The 22,044-nt window shown below is 41.4% G+C and overlaps 1 protein-coding gene across 2 annotated transcripts in view; it reads right to left on the reverse strand.

The window, feature by feature from the left end:
* Positions 1-22,044, reverse strand: part of ARHGAP6 (Rho GTPase activating protein 6) — a 316,497-nt gene that overhangs the window by 139,878 nt on the left and 154,575 nt on the right. The window contains exon 1 of one of the 2 annotated variants that reach the window (XM_032100635.1): positions 20,521-20,671. The exons of the other annotated variant lie outside the window; for it this stretch is intronic. Coding sequence (XP_031956526.1) covers positions 20,521-20,565 — 45 coding nt within the window. The 5' untranslated portion in view covers positions 20,566-20,671. Of the gene's footprint in view, positions 1-20,520; positions 20,672-22,044 lie in introns of those variants that run through there. 2 annotated transcript variants of the gene reach the window in all.

Raw genomic sequence — 22,044 nt, forward strand, 5'->3', positions numbered from 1 at the left:
AGTAACTCATGGAAGCCAATTACTGAGTGCTTGTAAAACTCTTCAGATGTTTCTTTGATACCCTAGCTCAGCTAGGTTTGTACAACAGGCACAAACCACACACTCCCCAACCGCTTGAAACAATTTGAAGGTAAAGAAGCCAAGACGTGCATCAAACCTCTAGCTAACTTTTATGGAGCTCTGCACTTCTTCTGCTGTTTCTGGTTTCCATTTTATTCCAGCACTTCTCCTATTATTTCATGATTTACATAGCACCTATATCCATAGCTATCAGCCATCCTTCCCATATAGCCTTACAAGGACTTGTTTAGATTTGCAGGGGAAGGGGGAGGGGAGGAAAGGGGGTTCCTTCTAACTGCACTGTGTCAAGGTTGTTGGAAGCCAGCAAATCCTGGCCTCCTGACCCATTTTTAAATAGCAAATTATCAAAGCAGTCCTCACACTGTTTCTCACTAAAATCAGCTTTATGATTCTCCTTGTAGTGAGAGATAGAAATCTGTGTTTTGGTGACAAACAGAATGTGAAACATTCTGTAACTTTCACTTTAAAAGGATGCAAGAATCGCTGGCTCCTTACAAACTTGACATACTCAGCACACACACACAAAAATTTAAACAAGTCCTTTTAAGGCTGCATAGCTTCTGTCTCAAAAAAAAAAAAAAAAAAAAAACAAAAACCAACCCTCACATATTTGGTGGACTGGGTTGCTAGCGCTTCCCAGGGTTCTTCTCCATCCCTTTACAAGAATCATACTGTGCCCTGTCCCCAGACACATGGGGACAAACCCACCATCTCATTCCTCACCGGTGGGGAAGGGATGGCCAAGTGACATTTCTGCTGCTTGGCAGAAACCTTAGAATAAATTATAAAAAATAAGAATAATTTAAAATTACAATACAAATGGGAAAAAAAAAAAAAAGGAAAGTGAGGAAAAATGGAATTGGATTAAATCACTGAAACTACAAGCTATTTTTCTGCCCCAGTGAAACTAAAGCTCAGTCTTAATTTTCCTAATGCACTTGATTACTGATCTTTGCCGGCTTCAGTTCTGCATTTCCTGCCTTTGTGATATTAACGTACTTTAAAGCCCAGAAGACCAATTGGTACATAGGATCTGTCCCCATCATAAATACATTCCATAAAAAAAAATTCTAGAGATGAAAATATCTCCTAACTCTTTCAGTTTTTATGTCCTCCAGCACGTTTTGTCTCCATGGATACTTAAGGCTCTACTTTTCATTTATTCTGTGTGGAAATTTGCGCCTTTGAACAGATACATACAACACTAATGGTCCTTACACACAAAAACCACCACAAATTCCTCCATGAAAATCTTTTTAATATAAAAGACTTGTTCTGTGAAAACCAGTATTTCTTGTGGACTCCACAAGTCCTGGGCAGAAGAGGTATTTCCTATTTCTGTCAACTTTTTTTATGAGAGAATGTGACAAGAGAAGGGTGAGCATCAGCTGACCTAGAGGCTGTTCAAGAAATACCCTGCTTCTATAGAATAAGCTTCTAATTGCTAACCTGAGTTTATTTATGCCTAGTTTATGATTCATAGCTGTGCTTTAATGGAAAGAATTCTTTCTTTTCTGTTTATTCCCTTGATATATCATTGGCAATAATCACACCCTTCTCATCTTCCCTTTCACTATGCTAAGCAACATTATTCTCCTTCAGTCCTCAAGATGGGAGTACCTCTATTCCCTTGTTTTCATACAATTTCTCCAGACATTAATTCATCTTTCTTGAACACAAGGCACTGGAAATGTACTCCTATTCCCAGTGAAACTGTATCAGTGCTCTTTGCAATGCTATAAATACTTTCTTTCTCTACCAGAAATCTAACACCAAATACAAGGCTTGTGGTTAGAAAAGGAAAAAAAGAATCCCACACTTTTCAAAAATGCAACAACTACGGAGGAGAACCTTCAAATTTTTCTGACACAATCTGGCTATGGTAAAGTTATGCTTCATTTTCCTCTCCCATTCATCATTATTCCTTGTTTTTAATAACGACTTCCTTGTTCTAAACTCTTTCACACAACAAATGCCAGAATAATCAATCTATAGGTGCCCAAGTCAGATTTTTGCTTCTTTTTAACAGGAAAAAAATATGTTTGTTATTCTGCAGTCTTATGTGAGCAGCTCTGGAAGGACTGAGCTATCAAAAATGCTTGAGATCACATTTTAAGGTTTATGTGTCAGACACTACAATATTTTGAGCTGATGTCTAATGACACAGCCAACACAAACCTTGCAGAGAGAGCAATCTATTCTACAAGAACAATGAATGTAGCTAGGCAGAGGACCTTGTGCCATTACTAAAGTCATTTAGGATTGATATCATACAGTTCCCAGGATCTGGGAAGATCAGACACTTAGGTTTTATTCTTAAAACAGAGATTCTATTTTTCAGGCCCACATTTACACAAATAACCTTGGTTTTAATTCAGCACCTCCAACATTATCACTCTATTGAGAGTGAAGGTAGAAAATACCTCATTTTGAGATAATCTCTATATTATTTTTAAGGTATACTACTTATTCAATGTATCATGGCTTAATTTCAGTCCCTCATTCCATGTCTGAAGGACATCTCTTATTTGCATCAGCCTCCTCTACAAAGAACTCAGCTTAACTTTTTACAATTTGCACAGAAGCCTTTAGCTTTCTTAGTTTGCAGGATCTCTGCTTACCCTTTATTCTGAGGCAGTTAATTGTACATTTGCATTTCCTATATAATGCTTTACATGCAATTTTGACAGCTTGGGGACTTTGTTTTCTGGAGAAAAAATTAAAAAAAAAACCAAACCAAAACCAGTCCCCTGATCTCTTCAGTTTAGTTAACTGATTCCCTTAACTTTATTCCCTGCATTTTGTTCAAATTCCATTTGAAATTGGTTAAGTTGTCAGCATTTGTTCCAGTACTGTTTTCATAGTCAGCTCTTCCACAAGGTCATTCCTACATACCAAAGCCAAGCCTGAAATGGAGTGATCTTTTCATTCAGTAACTATTAGAAGAAGAAGTATGTTGACTACTACATCCAGAAATATCCTTCCTATTATTATTAATAGCATCTTCTCCAAGGAATAAAAGTTTCCCATAGATATGGATCACCCAGTAGCATTTCCTTCTCTAGCAACGTAGACTTCTCCACAAAAGCTGAACTTGGCATCTAGAGCAGACCCCTAATGCCATCTCACTGCACCTCACATCTCAAACCTGCCCACATAAGGTAAAGCAGACAAGGAGAAGAGACCTGTGCACTTGTCCACCCCATCAACTAGGAGGCCTTCCAGGCAACCAGCAACTGGGATTACCCTCTCACCACCCCCAGGCCATTCTGGCACTGTGTAACAGGCTGGGAAGCACAACTAACAGTGTTGTATATTTCATTAAAAATTTACTCAGAATCCATTTTTAAAGTACTCCAAATGACAGAAAAATTTAAAAATTCATAAACTTTGCCACGGCTTCTAAAACTTCTTAAGTTTGTGGAGCCCTTCTATCAAAAAATAGAGAAAATTAGCCAATCTGACCTAACAGAAGATTTCTATCATTATTAGACATATGTTTACAGATGGACAAGTTTGAGGACAATTTATTCTTATTTTGGCATTTCAGAAGCACCTCTCACCTTTGTAGTGTAACAAAGGCAGCTTTAAGTACTTGAGTGCAGTTGTATTTATTAACACGCTGCATGAGTCACCACTTCCAAATGCCTTATGCTGTCCTTAAAACCATACTGGCATATATTTCCTTTTAACATTTTGCTAAGTGCTACTAAAACTTTACAGCCCTGGGGGAAAATTACGTAGGAGAGAGCTGGCATGCTTACACTTCAAACAATGAGGCATACATAGATCTGTTCATCCTTTACCCCATTCAGATTCACAACAAGCAAAAAAACACCTTTACTTAATGTAATGTCATCCATAAAATTTTACAAGTATGGATTACATTTCCCCCAGAAAATGCGATGTATCCCTGGTAACCCTGCACAAAGGGCCACTGCTTAGCACAAAGATAATGATCTTAAATCTTCCGTATAGCCACGTGAGAGAGGGAAAAAGCCAACATGAATTTAAAAATAAATAGGCTCACAGTAGATACTCTTTAAGGAGTATGTACTGTTCTGACTTTTTTGTCTTATATTTTCTGTTTTCAAAAGTTTGGCTAAACAGAAAGAATAGTACCACTGAAGTGAATTACTCAGGAAGAGGACTGAAAAAGCTCACATTATTTCTTTTAAGTTGGTGAGGTCATCTTTGTCAAATACCTATGTAAGTTCCAGGCAGATGTGTGTTTTTCCCATTGACAATGTATCTGTAATCACTGACAGTGAAATGTGGAAGATGGAGATTTCCTCCAAATTAAGTTATCCATACAAAAGTGAGTTACTGTCACAGGAGTAGTGGTGCAAACAAAAGGAATCTGTTTGTATGAGCAGAGGGTTTGCCCACTGTAATGAGCATCTGCTTCACCTACTGTGGTTTAATGTGGCAGGAACACATCTAGGACCTCCTTCCACTGTTTCTACTCCAAGTGCCAGAGTTTTTATACCCCTGGGCCATGCCACAGACACGGGCAGAAGGGCAGGGGGCTGCAGCAACTGCAAGGGATCAGTGCTTGGGCTGTGGGCTGGTTGCCAGACACAACAGCAGCAGGGTCACCTCATCTATGCCCTTCTATCTCTCATCGGTACTTCGCAGTTTTCCTTCCTTTTCATTCCCCATTATCTTCAGTTTGCTATCTCCCAACACCACCTCTCCCCTCTTCTGTCCTCAAAACCAAGCACCATTAACCAACATACTTCAAGAGAAACTCCAGCAGAGTGAGAAAGATGAGGTATGTCCTCAGCTTCCCTCTTCTCCTCCACCTGCAGAGGCAGCAGAACTCAGTCTCTGAGAGGATGCTTCTTCCTTACTAAGGAACTGCAGAATAATGTTGATTAAGGCAACTATTTGAAGGATGGGAAATAAAAGGAAAAAAGTAAAGCCATGAGCAGAAAAGGTTGCCAAGGGCGGTATTCATCTAAATGAAGAACACTGCAATGTTGATGTCAGCTGTTAAGCTTGGGCTCCATTTATAGTTGGGGTGAGGAAGGGATCATGACAGAGGACATTTTCCCTTTGACTTCAGGCCATGAAATGAGCTCCTGTCACTCTGCTCTCACATTTTTTCCCCACTGTGTGTGAAGTTCATCCCTGAAGAAAGCAACAAATGCAGAGGATAGCTTCTATGCAGAAACACAGCATAAGGGTGTCCCTCACAGCAGAGCCAGCATCCCTTCCACAGGCAAAACAAAATGAAGGGAGGAAAACTTGAATAAACAGCAGGCCAGCAAAAGTGCAGTATCAACTAAAAACTCATATGCTCACACTGCCCCAAGAATAAATTTAAGTCAGTATGAAAAGTTGGTCACAGGGCTCTGGAAGAGCCCTTCAGCTGCAGGAGTGAACTGAAAAAAACATCCAGCTTCTGAGACACAGACCCTGCTGTGTTTATCTAAGAGATTACACATAGCTGTGTGCAACAGTAAGGGGCAGGGATCCACAGCCCAGGAGGTCCCCCATGTCTTACATTCCGAGATATTGGCCAAGGCAAATTTTGCTAACTTTTCAAGTATTTTCCTTCCCAAGAAATCACTTTCCAGTTTCACACAATTATGAAGAGTTACAAGCTCAAAGACTGACTTTCTTATAAAAAGTAACATTAAAACAGAACAAATATGCTTCTTTGAAACTTTCAGGAAAAGGATCAGTCCCCTAATTTGCCAGACACGTAAGTAATAATTGCACTAGCTTGTTTCCAGACTGCTTTTTATCTCTTTGCTATTGCCATTCTCTTTGAAGAAGAAGCAGTTCTCGGGAGAACAATAATTAATAGAGTCAGTCTAGAGATCATTTCCTTCAGTCCCTCTGCAGTGCTAAATTGTATGAGTCTCCAGGAAACAGAGTAAAGTGGACAATCTAAAAACAATCTAAACCTACTACAAATGGGAGGAAGATGTGTATCAAAGCAATGGGGGAGGGGGGCATACACATGTTTAAGGGAGCTCCAGAAAAGCTATTCTTTCTTTGTCTTTTTTTCCCCCATTTTCCTTGATGCTCAAAGCTACAGAGATTTACTAAGACTAGAAGCACATGTTTCAAAGGTCATTTAGAAAGTAATTTAAATACATTTAAGTTACATACATATAAACCTATGAAAAGTGTAAGTGAGCCAGGAAACTACCAAACACTCCCGACAAATATAAGAAATCCGTGACTAAAAGGCAGGATCATCATATACTCCCCCCAGAATAAGGCCAAACTGCAGACACAGTTTTGATCCTGAAGCAGAGAAAAAGCACATGAGCATCAAAAGAAGGCACCAGAAAGCAGGCTATCAGAACTAATATATGACCTGAGAAACTTCTGGATTAATTATTTTTATGCCTCAGATCCAGCCTAGGTGCTGCAGAAGAGGCACCCTCCTGCAAGCACAGCTACAGGTAAAAGTGCATCAGTATAATTACTGCAAGTTCACCTCTGCTTTGTCAAAACATGTATCTGCGCCCTTATATTTTTCTCCAAGTTGGCATACTGTTCATTTGCATAACTAACACAATTATTTCTGCTGCTGTCAGAATCTCAACTCTTTTTCTTCCTTCTTTTTATTTACGAAAGCTAACACTGTAAAGAGAAGATTTTTACGGGAAAGGATTTCTGAGAAGTAATTGTGCAAAACTCACAGGTGAGGCTTCAATAATATCAACACTGAAAATACCACAACAGTCCGTACTCTCAATTAGGCCTTAGAACAGCAAATCTAAGCTTTCATCAGAACATGGAACGCTGCTCTGTTTTACAAGATACAAGAAATGACTGTACTCATAAAGGAAGCGTTTTTAAATGGATAACTGAACTTAGTTTTGGCAAGGTTACTTAAGCATCTTCTAGTAAGTGTGGACAAGCTTTGTTACAACCTCAGGAGGCCAAGCAGCAAGACTTGCTCACTCCTCCAGTGTGGTGGCCCTCGATGCCAATGGCATTCATTAAAGACCAACTGTGATGTGGTGATTGGGTAATCTTGTGGATAATCTGAAGTGAATACTTCCAGCAGAGAAGACATACAAGAACGGTATACAAAAACATACACAACGAATACATTGCAATGTACATACGAAAGAGAAAGATAGAAAGCAGAAAAGCTTCTGATTACAAGGATCTTTTTTCCCCAAAGAAACATCTTTTGAGCATTGCTCCTCGCTAAAATGATGGTTATGCATTTACTTACACGGGTATGTCAGCAGGGCTGTTTATATGAATGTGTAACTCAGTCTCAAGTGCTGCTCTTCAGTGATGCTGATGCTTCAGCGAGCAAACAAAAGCTGCAGCTGAAGTCTGGGCGAGCTATCAACCCCCAGGACTAATGAAAACCAAGAAATCGGTAAGTAGCTGACAAGACTCAGGATTCACTGAGCACCAGAGGACAGGGGTATTTTTTCAGCCCTTTTTTGAGTGTCAACACAGTTTCTATACAAGGAATTCTTTTAAAGTATTACTCAGACAGAGCACGAACCAAGCACTGGTGTATGCTGTCTGAAGGGGCAGTGGTCTCACTGCAACTGCCTGCTGCCAGCAGGAATGGAGCTCAGGTAGATATCCAGCCACACCATCAGTAGGACTGCATCTACAATGCCCACTCAAACACCACATTACTTCTCTTGTTTGAAACAAATGTAGCTCTGAGCAGGTCAGCACAGCCCTGACCTTCAGTCTTCACTATATTTGCTTATTTATAACCACCACTGAGGCTGAAAGCGCCACTCGTAAGGCCGGGATCATCTGAACCGTGTGTGGCACAACATGGACAGAAAGGACTCTCAAATGCAAAGAATCTGCATCATAAGACATAATTATAATGGGTGACAGGGAATACAGAGCCATTTATTTACCCACTTCTGCATCAAGCAGACAAACCTTGAGGATAATAGAAGAAAGCTCATGTAAAAGCAACCTCATTTGCCTGATGAATGGAATCAAAAGGTCTGTTTCTTTGTCTGCTTATTTGGAGCCAGATTGAGAAACTTCACTTAGAGTTAAATCTCTCTCTAAATACCTAAATATGCACTGTGATGAGTCAGAGTATTTATTGTTGCTTTGCTCCAATCACCCTGTTAAATTTGCATTCAAGCTTGCTTTAAAAGGGATCCACAAAGATAGCTAGAGGCCAGTTTAGGCAAAACAGCAAGACATTAATTCCTCATGGTAACTCCATTAACTGCAGAAACTTATCCCAGAATAAGTGTGACCTCCCCTTTTCCCCCTTGCTTTTGCATCCTTAATAGATAAATAGAAATTCTACTCAGGTAACAGAAAACTGAGTAGTATTACCATTAGTGGGAAAAAAAGCTTCATGAGAGAAAACAGTGAGATGAATCACCAAGAACATAACAAGGTTATTTGTGAAAACCAAGGACATACGTACACACTCTATTACACATCATTACTTCTAAATGCACCAAAATGCATTAAGCACTTTACAGAACAAGCTATGTACAAACTCTGCTCTTGTCAGTTTATAAAAATTTGACTTCATAAACTCTGAAACCATCCTCACCCCTTGTCAAACAGCCATGCAACTGCTGGGATTTTCAGAAGCAATGACTGAAATCTGCTTTCAGTTTTGAAGTTTGTTTTACACCAGACCTCAGGAGCAGAGCTGCAGCACTTCAGAAAACTTCAGTAATATATACTGTAAAGAAAACATTCGTCAATGTAAAATGAAACCTTGACTTAGCCTGGTCTTGCACCCTTAGGAGAGGAACAGTGTTAGATAAGAGATCAAACCTACAAGTGTCTCAAACACACAATATTAACACACGATACAATGACAATGTATACGAGACAAGGGGAAAAACGAAGAGAGTCATTTTAACATCAGTCTTCTGTATCTTTGCAGCTGAAGGTCTTCATTTGAATTTGAAGGGTTCAAACCAAAGCCCCACCTTGTAAAATCCCACCAGCAAAATTAAAGGAAATATAATTAACAAATGTCAACAGCATGAAGATCTGAGCTCTAACAACCCTATCTTGGGAGAATGCGTGTTACCAAATGACCCACATAACTTGGAAGACGTGAAAAACCTTGCTATTTCCTGTGCCTTTTAGTGAAAGGGACACTCTAATCTGCAAAGCCTCACACATTTAAGTAAATAGTTATTAATAGCCAATTGTATTGTATTTATTTTAACACCAAATGATGTAGAAAGCTGATTAAAAAGTGTAAATGTTCCACCAGAAATCATACAGAATGAGTTAGGCTGATAAATGTGCTCTGCACAGCATTTTTATTAAAAATTGTTGTGTATGATCTATAGAGCATCTGTATTTCATGATGGTTTGTTTTCTCACTTTCTTGCAAGAGAGAATTTAAGAGAACTTTAAAATAAGCAATAAATAAAAAATCATCAACAGAAACATGTTAGTAAAGGAAAGGAATTCAATGATACTTCTTCAGTTGGAATTTCAGGCATGAATTCTGCATAAAGGATAAGTGATTTAAACAACTGGTACAAAATATAGTAAGATAGAAGTAAACTCTGCTTAATATTACATGATAGCTAAAGTAACAGGCACTCTATTTGCAGGCACAGATAATAATTGTAAGGACTTCCTGGCAATAGTATTTCTTGTCAAATACTTTGGGGTTATGCTCAAGAGAAAGGAAAAAAAAAAAAACCCAGCACCTTGCAACTCATCAGATTTTCTCCCTGTGTGCATTTCAGTCACTCTTTATTTAAGGTAGGGACAGAAATACTGTCCCCTTCACCTTTTTCAGTCTTGCTGAGAAAAAGGAGTTGCAATAGCATAAAATAGTTTTGCTGCACAGCAACAACTACTGGGTATTATCTGGCAACACCAGGTGAGAAAGAAAAAAGCCGCAGCCCGAGGCCTCAGCTGGCCAAAGGAACAAGGCTGACTCCTAGTAAAGGCATCTTTTCAAATTGAGCTGTACAGACCTCAGCGCTGCTGAAAGACAATACGTTTGACAATCAGCCAAGTAATTTTTTCTCATCATTTTACAGAAGATGACTAAAGGCCCCTATGACATATTTAAGGGCACAAAAATAGTTCTTGCTTACCTGGGTTTGAGAAAGCCTGCACCAATGCAAATACAGGAGATAACTTTAAATGGATGATGGGAATGCAGAAATGAAAAATGATACAAATCGGTGTGACACACAGTATTGGAAAAATTGAAGTCATACCACTGCAGCAAGGGCCACAGTCTTGAGTTCAGCCTAATTTAGAGACTAGGAGGCACTCTGGCAATTTTAACTTATGGCCAGAAATGCTGTTCTAGTACTGAAGGATTTAAATGCTCTCCAGCCATTATGTATACTCTCTGGAAGTAAAATACATGATTCAGCATCACTGACAACAAGCCATCCAAAACCATGCAGAAAGACTCAATAACTGGAGACTCACAGATTTCTCATCTCAAGGAGTGCTTTCAAGACTACAATGCTACCAGTAAATAAAGATTTGCAAGGACCACTTCCAAAGCCATGAATCACCTGTACTGGGACAACTATTGTTCATTAGACAATTCACAGCAGGGAGAATGTCTTCCAAAAAAAAATATAGTTAGCCAGAAGGGAAATCATCAGCTGATCAGCATTCAATAAGGACAAGAGCATCTCTTCTGTAAATAAATGCAAGCAACTCTCCTTGTTACAATAAAATAACAAAAACATTTGACAGAGTAATGTACAATGTACAGAGGACTGCACAGTTTACTCTTTTTACCCTTTTTCTCCTCTGTAATTCTGACAGAGGTTAATTCTGCCCTCTTGCAATGTTTTTCTCATCTTAAATTCCTAAAATATAGAATTCGATATTACTTCACATGGGCTGTGCATTCATGCATGGAAAATCCTGACTAAAATGCAGATGCATTCTGGAAGAAGACAGGTAAGGGGCAAGAAAACTAACAAATTTGCATTTAATTAATCCATTCTCCTGTGGCCTTTTTTCAGATTTACATCAATCTAAATCAGACCGCACAAATACATTTCAGGATAAGATATGCAAAAATAAAAAAATCCACAAATATTTATAGAGAAATTCATGTTGACAGTCCTCAAAAACTCTGAAAACAAAGCTCATCACTAGCAACTTCATTCCTTCCAGCCTCAGCATCCAACTGCAGCCTCACTCAGCCACAAGAAACAAAGCAGCCCAGAATGAAGCACCAGCAAGATCCTTCCCTAAAAGATACAACTGTGTGTCCTGAATCACAATGGAGCAGGAGCTCACTTTCTGCTGAAAGAAGGACTGTGAACTACCTCTGGAAAGCCCAGTGGCTTTATATCTAAAACTGCCAGGTCATGCTGAGAGCAGGATTGACTCATGTACTTGTGTGACACTGTAGTTTTTACTCCTGAAAAACTTAAGCTTCTGTCCATCATGTACAACTGGAAGCAAGGGATGCAATTTTCATCTGCTCACAGTTCTGCATCACAGTTTGCAGTCATCTCCCGTGCTCCTCCAACAGTCATCACAGGCAATTCAGCTTTTGAGGTTACAGGGACATGGGTCAACATCTCCCCTACTCCTGACCTGGACAGAGGTATTAGAATGTGCTGCCTGTCACTCAAATAATGCTGAGAGCTATGCTGTGCATGTGCATCTCTCCAGTGCAAACCCATCAATGAGGTACATACCTGATGTCAAGACCTGAACATGTGGCATCCCTCACTGCAGGGGCAGCCCCTGAGGCTCACATGTGCTTCTCATGGGTTGAAACAAAACTCCCTGGTCATTGCTGCTTCCTCTACTTTTGCAAGACACTGCAGACACCAGAAGAAGTAAGAGACTCAGCAGCTACAACCCTGAAAGAGCTTGCTGAATGACATGTACCCTCCAGTTAAAAGCCAAGCCACGAACTTCCTCTTCTGCTACCTGTTCCTACCATTTGTCCAGCTGTGCTCAGAGGCCAGAACAGGCTGTGAACTCGACTACAAAAGCACAAGGGAGACCACAGAAACAGGCATCTGGGAGAGGAAGCAAGCAGCTAATCAGGGGGTTCCTCAATTACTCATAGAGATCTCTGCTTGCAAACAAGAAAACCCCTCTGACATTTTACCACAAGTTCCTCAGTGCCATACTCTGCAGTAAAATAAATCACTCACTTTTAAGATAACTTTCATAGAAATGGGGAATATTTCCAACATTCAATATGTGCAGCTACAAAAGCTGACATTTAAAGGATACATAATAACAGTATGCAAATATTAATGACAGCCTGCAGTGATACAGGACAAGAAAAATTTACCACAGAAGAAAAAAATAAACATTTAAGGCCACAGTACCAATTAAAGGATGTTTTGTCCAGAGGGTCGCTGGAATGCAAGACAATTTGCCAAGGGAAATGGAGGGTGTGGCCTCTGCACAAAGCTGGACTCCACATCTGTTTCAAGAGCTGGGACGTATTTCAGCAAGAACAGGAGTAGGCTCCAAGTACCTACGGTTTTCTTCCAGCACAATTTGCTTATGGGTTTGGTTTGATTTTCATACAGATAGGTCTACATACTGTGCTCATTAAGAACTCCCACCTGGAAAGCAGAAATACATTTCCAAGTTTTAAATAAATCTTAATCAAACAATGATCTTCAGATTCTTTTCCACAGCTTGTGTTTAAACAAAGCCTCGGGATATTTATTAATAGGACCAGACTGGAAAAAATACAGTAATCACACAAATGAGAATTTCAGCCAGCAAGGATACTGAATCCATATGCCAAGTCCCATACAGATGAGCGTAACAGGACCTTTTACAAACGAACAGGAAAAAGGGAAAAATAGTCATCATTAAACACCATTTAATTTAGGTCTCTGCATCAAATCTGACACCCCAAACAATGCAACTAACTTTATAAATATTTAAAACTTTGCAATTATTATTACCTTTATCAACATCAAAAGAAATCTCCTGAAACTTGCAGTTGTTAAGACACTCAGGCCAAAGTTTGGGTGCTATAGGGATATTTAGTTATTCAAGATGCTTGATTTCAAAGAAATTGATCATCTACAGTAAACAGAAACAGTGAAGACTGGCTCTAATCTACATATAATTATATAGCACAGTAGTAGCTATAAAATCATAGGATCATCTATCTTCACGGCACCGCAGCAAAAGTGACCAACAATCAGATTCATATAAATCAACACGCAAAAGCATGAGATATTATTTTGAAGTAAACAATTCAATTGTATGATGAAATATCAACAGCCTGCAGTATAATTTCCACAGCTCCAATCACCTGCTTCAAAAATGTAAAGCATCCAAGTATGAAATAACAGCAGACTATCCTGCAGGTAGTTAAGATCAGCACTTACTCTTTCTGCATACCTGAGGGCACCACAGCCTGAAAAACCCAAACTTTACTTAGGTTGTCCTTAACAAATGAACACTAAATACAGTCTATTAAAGTACTGCTGTAATATTCAATTTTCCATCAGCAATTCATAACATTTTTGATTTAGTAGAGGAGATTTTCAGAAAATCCTTTTAAATGTGGGCTATCAATAACACTTAGAATAGTAAGCATTAGAAAGAAAAAAACATTACTTATTTTTCTTTTTAAGTCAGCCATGCCTGATAACATCCAGGTATCTCCCAAGGGAGCACTAAGATTTGACACCCCTTTAGAGAAACTTAATGTGAACCATGTGGACTTGTCAGCCAAGGCATGTTACAGAAAGGCTGTCAGATTCTTTTTGTAAGCAATACAATGCATGCAGACCTCCTTTATTCCCTAGACAAGAAAAAGACATTTCACTCCATGCAGTGCATGGAGTGAAATGTCTTTCTATATTCTCAAATGTCATAAAAGCAGCAGTAGTGTGGAATTTGAACTCCGAGTACATCTTTTCCAAGTCACTAAGAGTTCAGCCGTATTTCTGTCACAGGTACAGGTATTCCACTAGAACAAGAGCAGCAAACATGCCTTGCACAGAAATAGACTTGGTGAACAACAGAGGTACTTAGCAGACAAATGGAAGATGTTCAAAAATCACTATTTACATGATGACATGTAAACCAGAGTATGTCTTAGGCGTCTTTCATTTGAGATTAAAATTCTAAATATATATGAAATTTTGAAGAGATGTAGCCAGCAAAACTACTTTATTATGTATAACTCTACAGAAACAAATCTCTCAAGTAAGTAAATCTCCTTCTTCACAGTTCTCACACAGGCGTTTGCACATAAAAGGTAACCAATTTGCAACTGAAGATAAATAAAAGTAGAACCAACTATCTAAATATATCTGTGACCTTAAATATCTTCCATTTACTCCACTCTTCAGGCTGAAAGAAGTGTGAAGACACATCTGCAAATTTCAAAAATCTTCTGGGAAACAGAACTGAAATACAAACCATCAGCTTGTGCGGGGAATACTGACTATGTGAAGTTCAACATTTTTACTTCAGGGTAGTTCTGTATTCACACCACCTTCACACCCAAACAATCTCTAAAGGCTAGCATGTGTTTCCACACACAGGTTCTTTTAGGCAGAGAAGTATTTCCACAGGGGAAAAAAGAAATTTAAAAGGACCAGAGAAGAGCCTTGCTCAAAAATAACCAAAAAAGGACATAACAGAGACTGAAATTCTCATCTTGCACTTCATCTACATGGCTAACCTTCATTACAAGCACAGGTTGCTGACTTCAGCCACACATGACCTTGCTGCTCAGGCAGACCTGAACCCAAAACCTCATCCTGAAGCTTTGCAAAGGACTGGTGTCGACTAATCGATTAGTGCTGGTCGATTCGATCTTCTCCTGGAGAAGCAGAATCAGCATAAACCTTCCTGGAGAAGCACAGCACCACATCTGAGCCTCATGATTGTGTGCCCTTCTGAAGAGAAACCCTGAAGCTCCACTCATGTGGGAGTTTATTATTAAACAGTATCTTTGTAAGTATTATTACAAGAGCTGTAATTGCTCTGCAGGGAAGATTATGCTAGACACAGAGAGAGAAAATGAATAAAGGGAAGCTTTACCTCCTGTTGTCTATACATAGGGTGGCCACTTTCTCCATACTTTAGGCCACTTCTATTCCTGCACAGTATCTGGGAGCAGACTAATAAAACCACATCAGAGTAGCTCTGCACCTAACCTAGCACGTCCTGCCCAACTCAGCCTGCATTTGCCCCCCCTTTCTCCTGCACATGAGAGGAAGAACATTCATATCCACATGTCATTGAAGAGCTCCCAGAATACATCAAGTGTTCAAGAGCTGTAAAAAAATAGAACCTGATCAGAATGGAAATCTACTTCCTGTAACTTTTTAAAATCCTGTGACACACATGAGCCCCTGGCTTCCTGTCTTCCCTGGATTCTCTGGTGTCAACTCATGGGCACTTTGCACAGCAGATAAAAAACAGCTGGACTCACTTCAGATGCCATCAATCCAAATCAAAGCTTGGCCTTGGTGTTCATATTGAGTGACAAAGAGTGCTCACTTCCTATATTTACATATGCTCTTTAGAGATTAGCAATAAAAGTACTTTCAAATGTTGCAGAAGTGTAAGCAGAGTCACCACTGTCACTGGGAATTTCACCCAAATGAAGAATGAAGCACTGGGCTCAACAATCATCAGAAATCATATTCCTCCTTCTAAAAAAACCAACATGCATAAGGTGAGCATAAGTCCTTGATGAATAAAATCCAAGAATCAGATGCCAGAAATCTGACATTTAACCATTCCTCTACTGCTAGTTGCCTCCTCTGTAGCTTGCTTATTTGGCGAATTTGATAGTTTTCTTCACAACTTTCTAATTTGAAAACAACACCTACAGAGCAACTAAACTTCCTGAACAAGTTAACTCTGCTTGTGAGTTAATCAGGATAGGAGAAAATAAGCAGCTACTTTCTGTGGAGTAGAGATGTTTAAGTTTTTTTGGTGGGCAGAAACACACTCACCAACCCACAGCCTGTCCTTAATCTCACCAAACCTAAGTACAAAAATAGATTATGATTGACCTGGATACACACTGGGCCAGACTGCTCCTATGCTGCTTCTTGCTGGCAAGCCCATCGGGAAGAGAGAGAAACCAGTCAAATTATCTAGGTGAAGGCAGCACACCTACTAGTCCAGTAAGATAAATTACTTGCAGGATTTCCTACAATTATGGTAACAAATGTGGTCTGCTTGCGGCATACAAGTTTGTTGTTAAAATCTGTGAGTGGCTGAAGGCTCAAGCCATGAAGCAATGTGTCCTGAAATCAGAAACACAAGCAACTGTCTTTAAAAGTGGATTCTTGCAAAAGACAAGCAAGCCCACAAGAGGATGTCAGTGCTTGGGTCCTCCTCACAAGGAGATTTTTACCGTTCCAGCTTACACTTTTACAGCGTCACCACCAATCTCGCTACTCCACCTTGAATTATTCTAATACCTAATTGTTATGAGGTACAGTTAGCATAACTACAACTGGAATATTAAAGGAAAATATCTATTATCTTCCTTTTACTCCCTTCAGAAAGCAGAAGTTTCACTCACTAGTGTCAGTTTCCCTTGCAAACTGTTTCTTTTGTTTTCTCCATCCTTCCATGCAGACTGATGGCCTTAAGACACTGAAGAGTGAGCAGCCAGTCTGCCCATCACCCCAGCAAGGGGTCAGCTGGGCACGAGCTGAGCAAACACACAATACAATGCCCCAAACACTGCTGGAGGCTGGGAAAAAAACCCTTCTTTTCCCAAAATACTCTCCTCCAGTGTCTGAATTTGAGGTGACTTCATTATCAGAAAATAAATATAAATTCAGAAGCTTAAACCAACTCAAAAGTTGTGTTGTCCAGGGACTCACACATCCCCTCCACTCTGGATGCCAAAATACTCTGGTTTTGGCCCCAAGAAAGAGTCACATCGTCTCTTCAGACGAATTCCCCAAGGTACCCCTCAAGTCATGGCAGCCACTTCCAACTCTCAGCTCCTCCCCACTTTCTCATATTCCCTGGTGAAAGGCAGCCAGAGTTTCCGCATCAGGGTAAAATGTCCTTTCCCTTGAGGGAAATCCTTTCTGGTAAATGTTTCAAGACAAAACAAGATTAAAGATATTACACTAAGATTGAAATGGCTATATACAAACCAGATCATGCTCCAAGTTTCCTGCTTTGAACCACTGAGGGGCCGGTTGATTGGGTAACAGCTGAGGCTGTTTTGAGTCTTTCTGTTACATAAAAAAACTCTGCATCTCAAGTAACCAATGGATATCTCAAAGTAAGTACAATATTGCCTTCTGGTGTTTTAGCCAAAATATATGAAGCAGCTTTTTTAGTTCCCCCATAAAGCTACTAAGATGGGGGGGGAAGAGGAAGAAGGAATTTAGCAACAAACAGGAAGAAGTCCCAAGCCAGGAAGGTGACAATTTCTTTTTAATGAAACTATGTGAAAACTATTCCTGGAACATTTGGACATCTTAGTATCAGTTACAAACACCATGATACCAAAAAGAGCTTGTAAATCAGAGTAATTCAGCCTGATGATTAGTGGGCAGGTAAAACTAACCCACGTCTAAAAATTAAAGGGTACAGTTTGGCCAGGCAACATACATCAAGAATGAGATATTATTTACCTTTCTGAAAGTTTTCATTTAAAAAAAATTGTTTCCGTGATCCAGTGCAAGTAGAACTCTCAATCTGCATTTTGGTTTGGTGGAGTTTTTTGGGTTTGGTTTTTGGTTGGTTTTTTTGTTGTTGTTGTTTTTTGTTTTTTTTGGTTTTTTTGGGTTTTTTTTGCACCTACTCCTTTAATAATATATTTTTATTCATTTTCAAATGGCTGGTTTCTTTTAACTTACTTTTCACTGAAAACAATGTTTCAGCTTATTAAAATCACCTCTTTGCCTACTGGAGTTTTGGTAAGTCAACACCAGTGCTGAGTTCAAAATGGAACCATGACATAATTATCAGTCATCCCACACCCACTTAACACACACACACAGGATCAACTGTGCTATAGGTGATATGATCATACCCACTGACATAACAGTCTTAAGATATTAAGTCTGTGTTTGTATAAGCTGTGCTTGCAAACACACTAGGAAGCCTCAGAATCACAGTGCCATCCCTGTTGATTTATGGCTACATTATTGTGTTGCACTGGATGTAGCACATTGCAGAGCTCAGGGGCTGGTACAACAGATCGAATGTCCAAACAACATGAATTTTCCAAGTTTAGCTGACTCTAGCTTGGTCCTGAGGCTCAAATACCCTCCAAGCTCTGTGAAGCACCACGAGCACATTCCCCAGTTCAGCATCACCTGAAAAAATGCTGTTTCCCATGCTCTGACTACCCCGAGACATGAAGCTAAGCACACAACTGGGGAAGACTGGGAGACTTCCTTCAAAAGCACACTGCTGATCAGAACAAAGATGCTAGTGCAGATGCTTCCTTTTACGAAAACCACGAAATTTTTATTATCAGTTCTGAAAATCTGAAGAGAAGCTCACCACAGAAATCACTATAATTTCTTCTGCCAATAAATTAATTGCTATTAAATGCTATAACACTGCATAATTTTTATTTCACAGTTATCAGAACAATCCAAGAACTTGATTTGTATTTACACCATGCAATTACTTAATGAGAATGGTACTATGTTACATTTAAGCAGGAATTACTAAGGTCCCAATACAAGAAAGCTCTACAGTCTTAGCTTATCATCAAGCGAACAAGCATTTCTTTTCATCTAGGTTTTTCATAGACTCCACGTTAAGCCTATGCATGGATAATGCAGCATCCAGATCCCTATTCTCCAGGCAAATCAGTAATATCAACTACAAACGTCACTTACCTCCATGATATAACTATGTGTTGCTACTTTATTATTGAAATATATCCTAAAATAGTAAAAAATACTTTGAAGTTTCATTCTTAGGTGCACAATTTCCCCTTTGCTGCACTATACAGCAATGAAACAGCAGGGGTTTTGCAAAAGGGGTAATGGTCACCTGAAATGGCTGGCCATCCTTTTTCCCTTGCACGCCTGCTGTCCTGAACTCAATGCACTACCTGCTGCTGGCTCTGGGCATAAAACAGACTGATACCCAACTGACAGAAACAATAATGTGTTTGCAACTAGTGGTTAATGGAAGACTGACAAGCACAATCACAGGAAGTAATAAAAGTCTCATGGCGCTAGCACGTGACGTGACTGGCAGTGGTCTCCACGCATGGAAATACGGCACCATTACCCTGTTGAAAAAAGTGGTTCCAATTCATTTGGTGTATGATAACTAGATTCCTGGTGAAATCACTATCACTACTCATACAAAGTACCAAAGGTATTTGCTTCTATTAACTAATTTAGGTGACCTACCATTACCTCCAAAAACTCTAGTATTATTACAGCAGCTGAATGCACTAACACCTACAGTTGAGTGGGTACAAAAATATGTAGAGACAGACTTTAAACCCTGCGTCCCAAAAAAATCCAAGCTGTCTCTTTCAAATTGTTCACAGGTTTAAAAAAAAAAAGGGTGTCTAAAAAGAAGTTTAATTTAATGTCCAATACTGAAGGAATCAAAAGTGAAGCAAGTGAAAAAAGAAGCACATCGAAGTGCATCCCGTAAGAGATACACTTAGAAATCCACCAACCCATCCCACCAATCCAGCACCCGTGCTCCCAGGACCAGTGAAGCAAGCCTGCTCTGACTGACAATTCCCACACAACTTTAACAACAGCAATAAAATTATTCATCACTGACATGGGTGCAAACGAGAGCGGCAGCAGCCCTCGCATGCTATTACTCGTGCTGGAGTTTATTTATGGCTTCAGGAGAGGAGGCAGCTGGTTGTTTTTACGCGGCTTCTTTTTTTTTTTTTTTTTCCCGCCAGAGCAAACGAGAAAATGCTCCTAATAAGGCTGGTGGAAGTGCAGCGGCTTCTAAACAGCACCAGCTCTCGTGAAGGAAATAAAATAAAGTATGGTGTTATTATCTGAACCGCGGCGGGAGCGGTGCCGGAACCAGCCACCGAGAGCACTCCCGGTGCTGGGCTCACCCCCAGCCCGCGGACGAGAGAGGGGACCAGCGGGGGCAGGACACGGGGCTCCCGGGATCCCCCGAGCGCCTCCCTAAACCGGAGCGCCCCGCTACCCCCGGGGAGGGGCGGCACCGCCACCGCTCCTCCCGGCTGCAGCCCGGCTGCCCCGTGGCTGGCACCACATCGCCCTCTTTTTTATTAATTAAAAATATATATTTTTATGTCATCTCCAGCAAAGCGCAGCACTCCCACGTAGGAAAGCGGGGCAAAGCGTCCAGCTCGGCGCCGTGCCTGCAGGCTGCGCGCATCCAGTCCTCGCCGGGGCAGGACGGCAGCCACCTCCCCCTGACCCGCGGCTCCGCGCCTGTGCGCACGGACAGACGGACGGAGGGACGAACACTCCCACCACCCCATGGCACACGTGGGCGCCCCGGCCCCGCGCAGCCCCTTCCCGCCGCGGCACTCACCGCGTAGCGCAGCGCCGGCCTCTCGCTGAACACCGAGTCCCCCATGGGCGCGAACGGGCGGGCGGCGGCGCCGCTCCCTCCGCAGGCGCGGCGGTGGCGCTGGGCACGGGCACTAACCCCGACCTGCCGTCCGGCGGCCGCCGCAGCGCTGGGCTCCCGCCCGGCAGCCTCCGGCCCCCGGCGCCCCTCCTCGTAACTCCCGCCCGCAGCCCGCCCCCGGCTGTCCCCACCCCGCCGCGGGAGCCGGCAGCCCCTGGGCAGCGCCGGGCGGCAGCGGGGGGAGGCGGCTCCCGGAGGGGCGGCGGTTTCGGTTCTCCCGCCCAGCGCCGGTGCCTCCCCGCGGCGCTCGGCCCGGCGCACCTGCGAGCTCTCCCCGGAGGGGCGGCTCCGTTCCCGGCTCTGGCCGTCCCGGGCGGACCCTGACGGCGGCTCGGGGCCCGCCGGGCGAGGCGCCCCGTGGAGGCGCTGTCCCGAGCCCCGACCGCCCGGGAGCGGCGGCTCCAGCCGTCCCGTCCCGCAGCCCCGGGGCAAACATCGCGCCGGCCCCTGGCAGCGCCTGGGGACGAGGAACCTCGTCCTGCAGGCGAGGATCTAAAGGTGAAGGAGAGACGGACAAATAAAACGTAACTTTCCTGTTAATGTTTTCACTATGCGTGCTTTGGGTGGACTGGCTTCATGCGTAGGCTTTGAAAAGAGAAATGCTATGTCACAGCCTATTTGTTATTTTATGAATGTGTCTTTACACAAACTGTAGAAGATCAAACAAATTTTGAAGGAAAATTGCATTGCTGCATTATATAATTAGTAGTGACTTCTGTGTGACTTGCCTGGGGAGATTATTCCATCAATGGAAGTGTTTAAAAATGTATGAACCTCCCTCAGCTAAGCGAAGCCTCAGCAGAGCCTAGGCCAGGCTACATGACTTCCTGAGCCCTCTTTCACCTTTTTAATAATTTTTCAGTTCTCTGCACAAATCTTGGTAAGGGCAGCAACCCCTCCCAGTTACTCTCAGTTGTTCTCTTAGGAAGTGGCCTTATTCTGGTGGTGCATGACGTATATGAAATCAATCAGCTTTACTGTTTCTGACGTACAATCTAGGCAAATGCTACTAGTGCATCGCATTATCTCAAAACAGAGGTAGCACAGTACTTTAGGGGGAAAGGAAAAGGTATTTGGGGAAAAAAAAAAATGTGTACAATAACACAAAAGACATCCTGGAAAGATAAATCAGTTGAGCCAAAGTTTTTATGTGCTCTGATGCTGATGTACTGTACTCAACAAGCTTCCAGTTATGGATCTTCCATGGATCTTAATCCCCATTGCAGAGGAAATAATCTTTAAGTGTTCCCATGGACAGTCATGTTGGCGTGAACAAAGAACACAGTATCTGCATTTACTAATAAAGTCCATTTTTGTCTCTTGGGTGAACAATCTGTGCTACTCTCCTTCCTGGAAAACAAGACAGGGTAGATGCTTGAGCAATTGCAGAGCATGTATTGGAAAGCAGCACCAAGAGAAAGAAAC

Source organism: Corvus moneduloides, chromosome 2 (assembly GCF_009650955.1).
Source record: "Corvus moneduloides isolate bCorMon1 chromosome 2, bCorMon1.pri, whole genome shotgun sequence".
Lineage (NCBI taxonomy): Eukaryota > Metazoa > Chordata > Aves > Passeriformes > Corvidae > Corvus > Corvus moneduloides.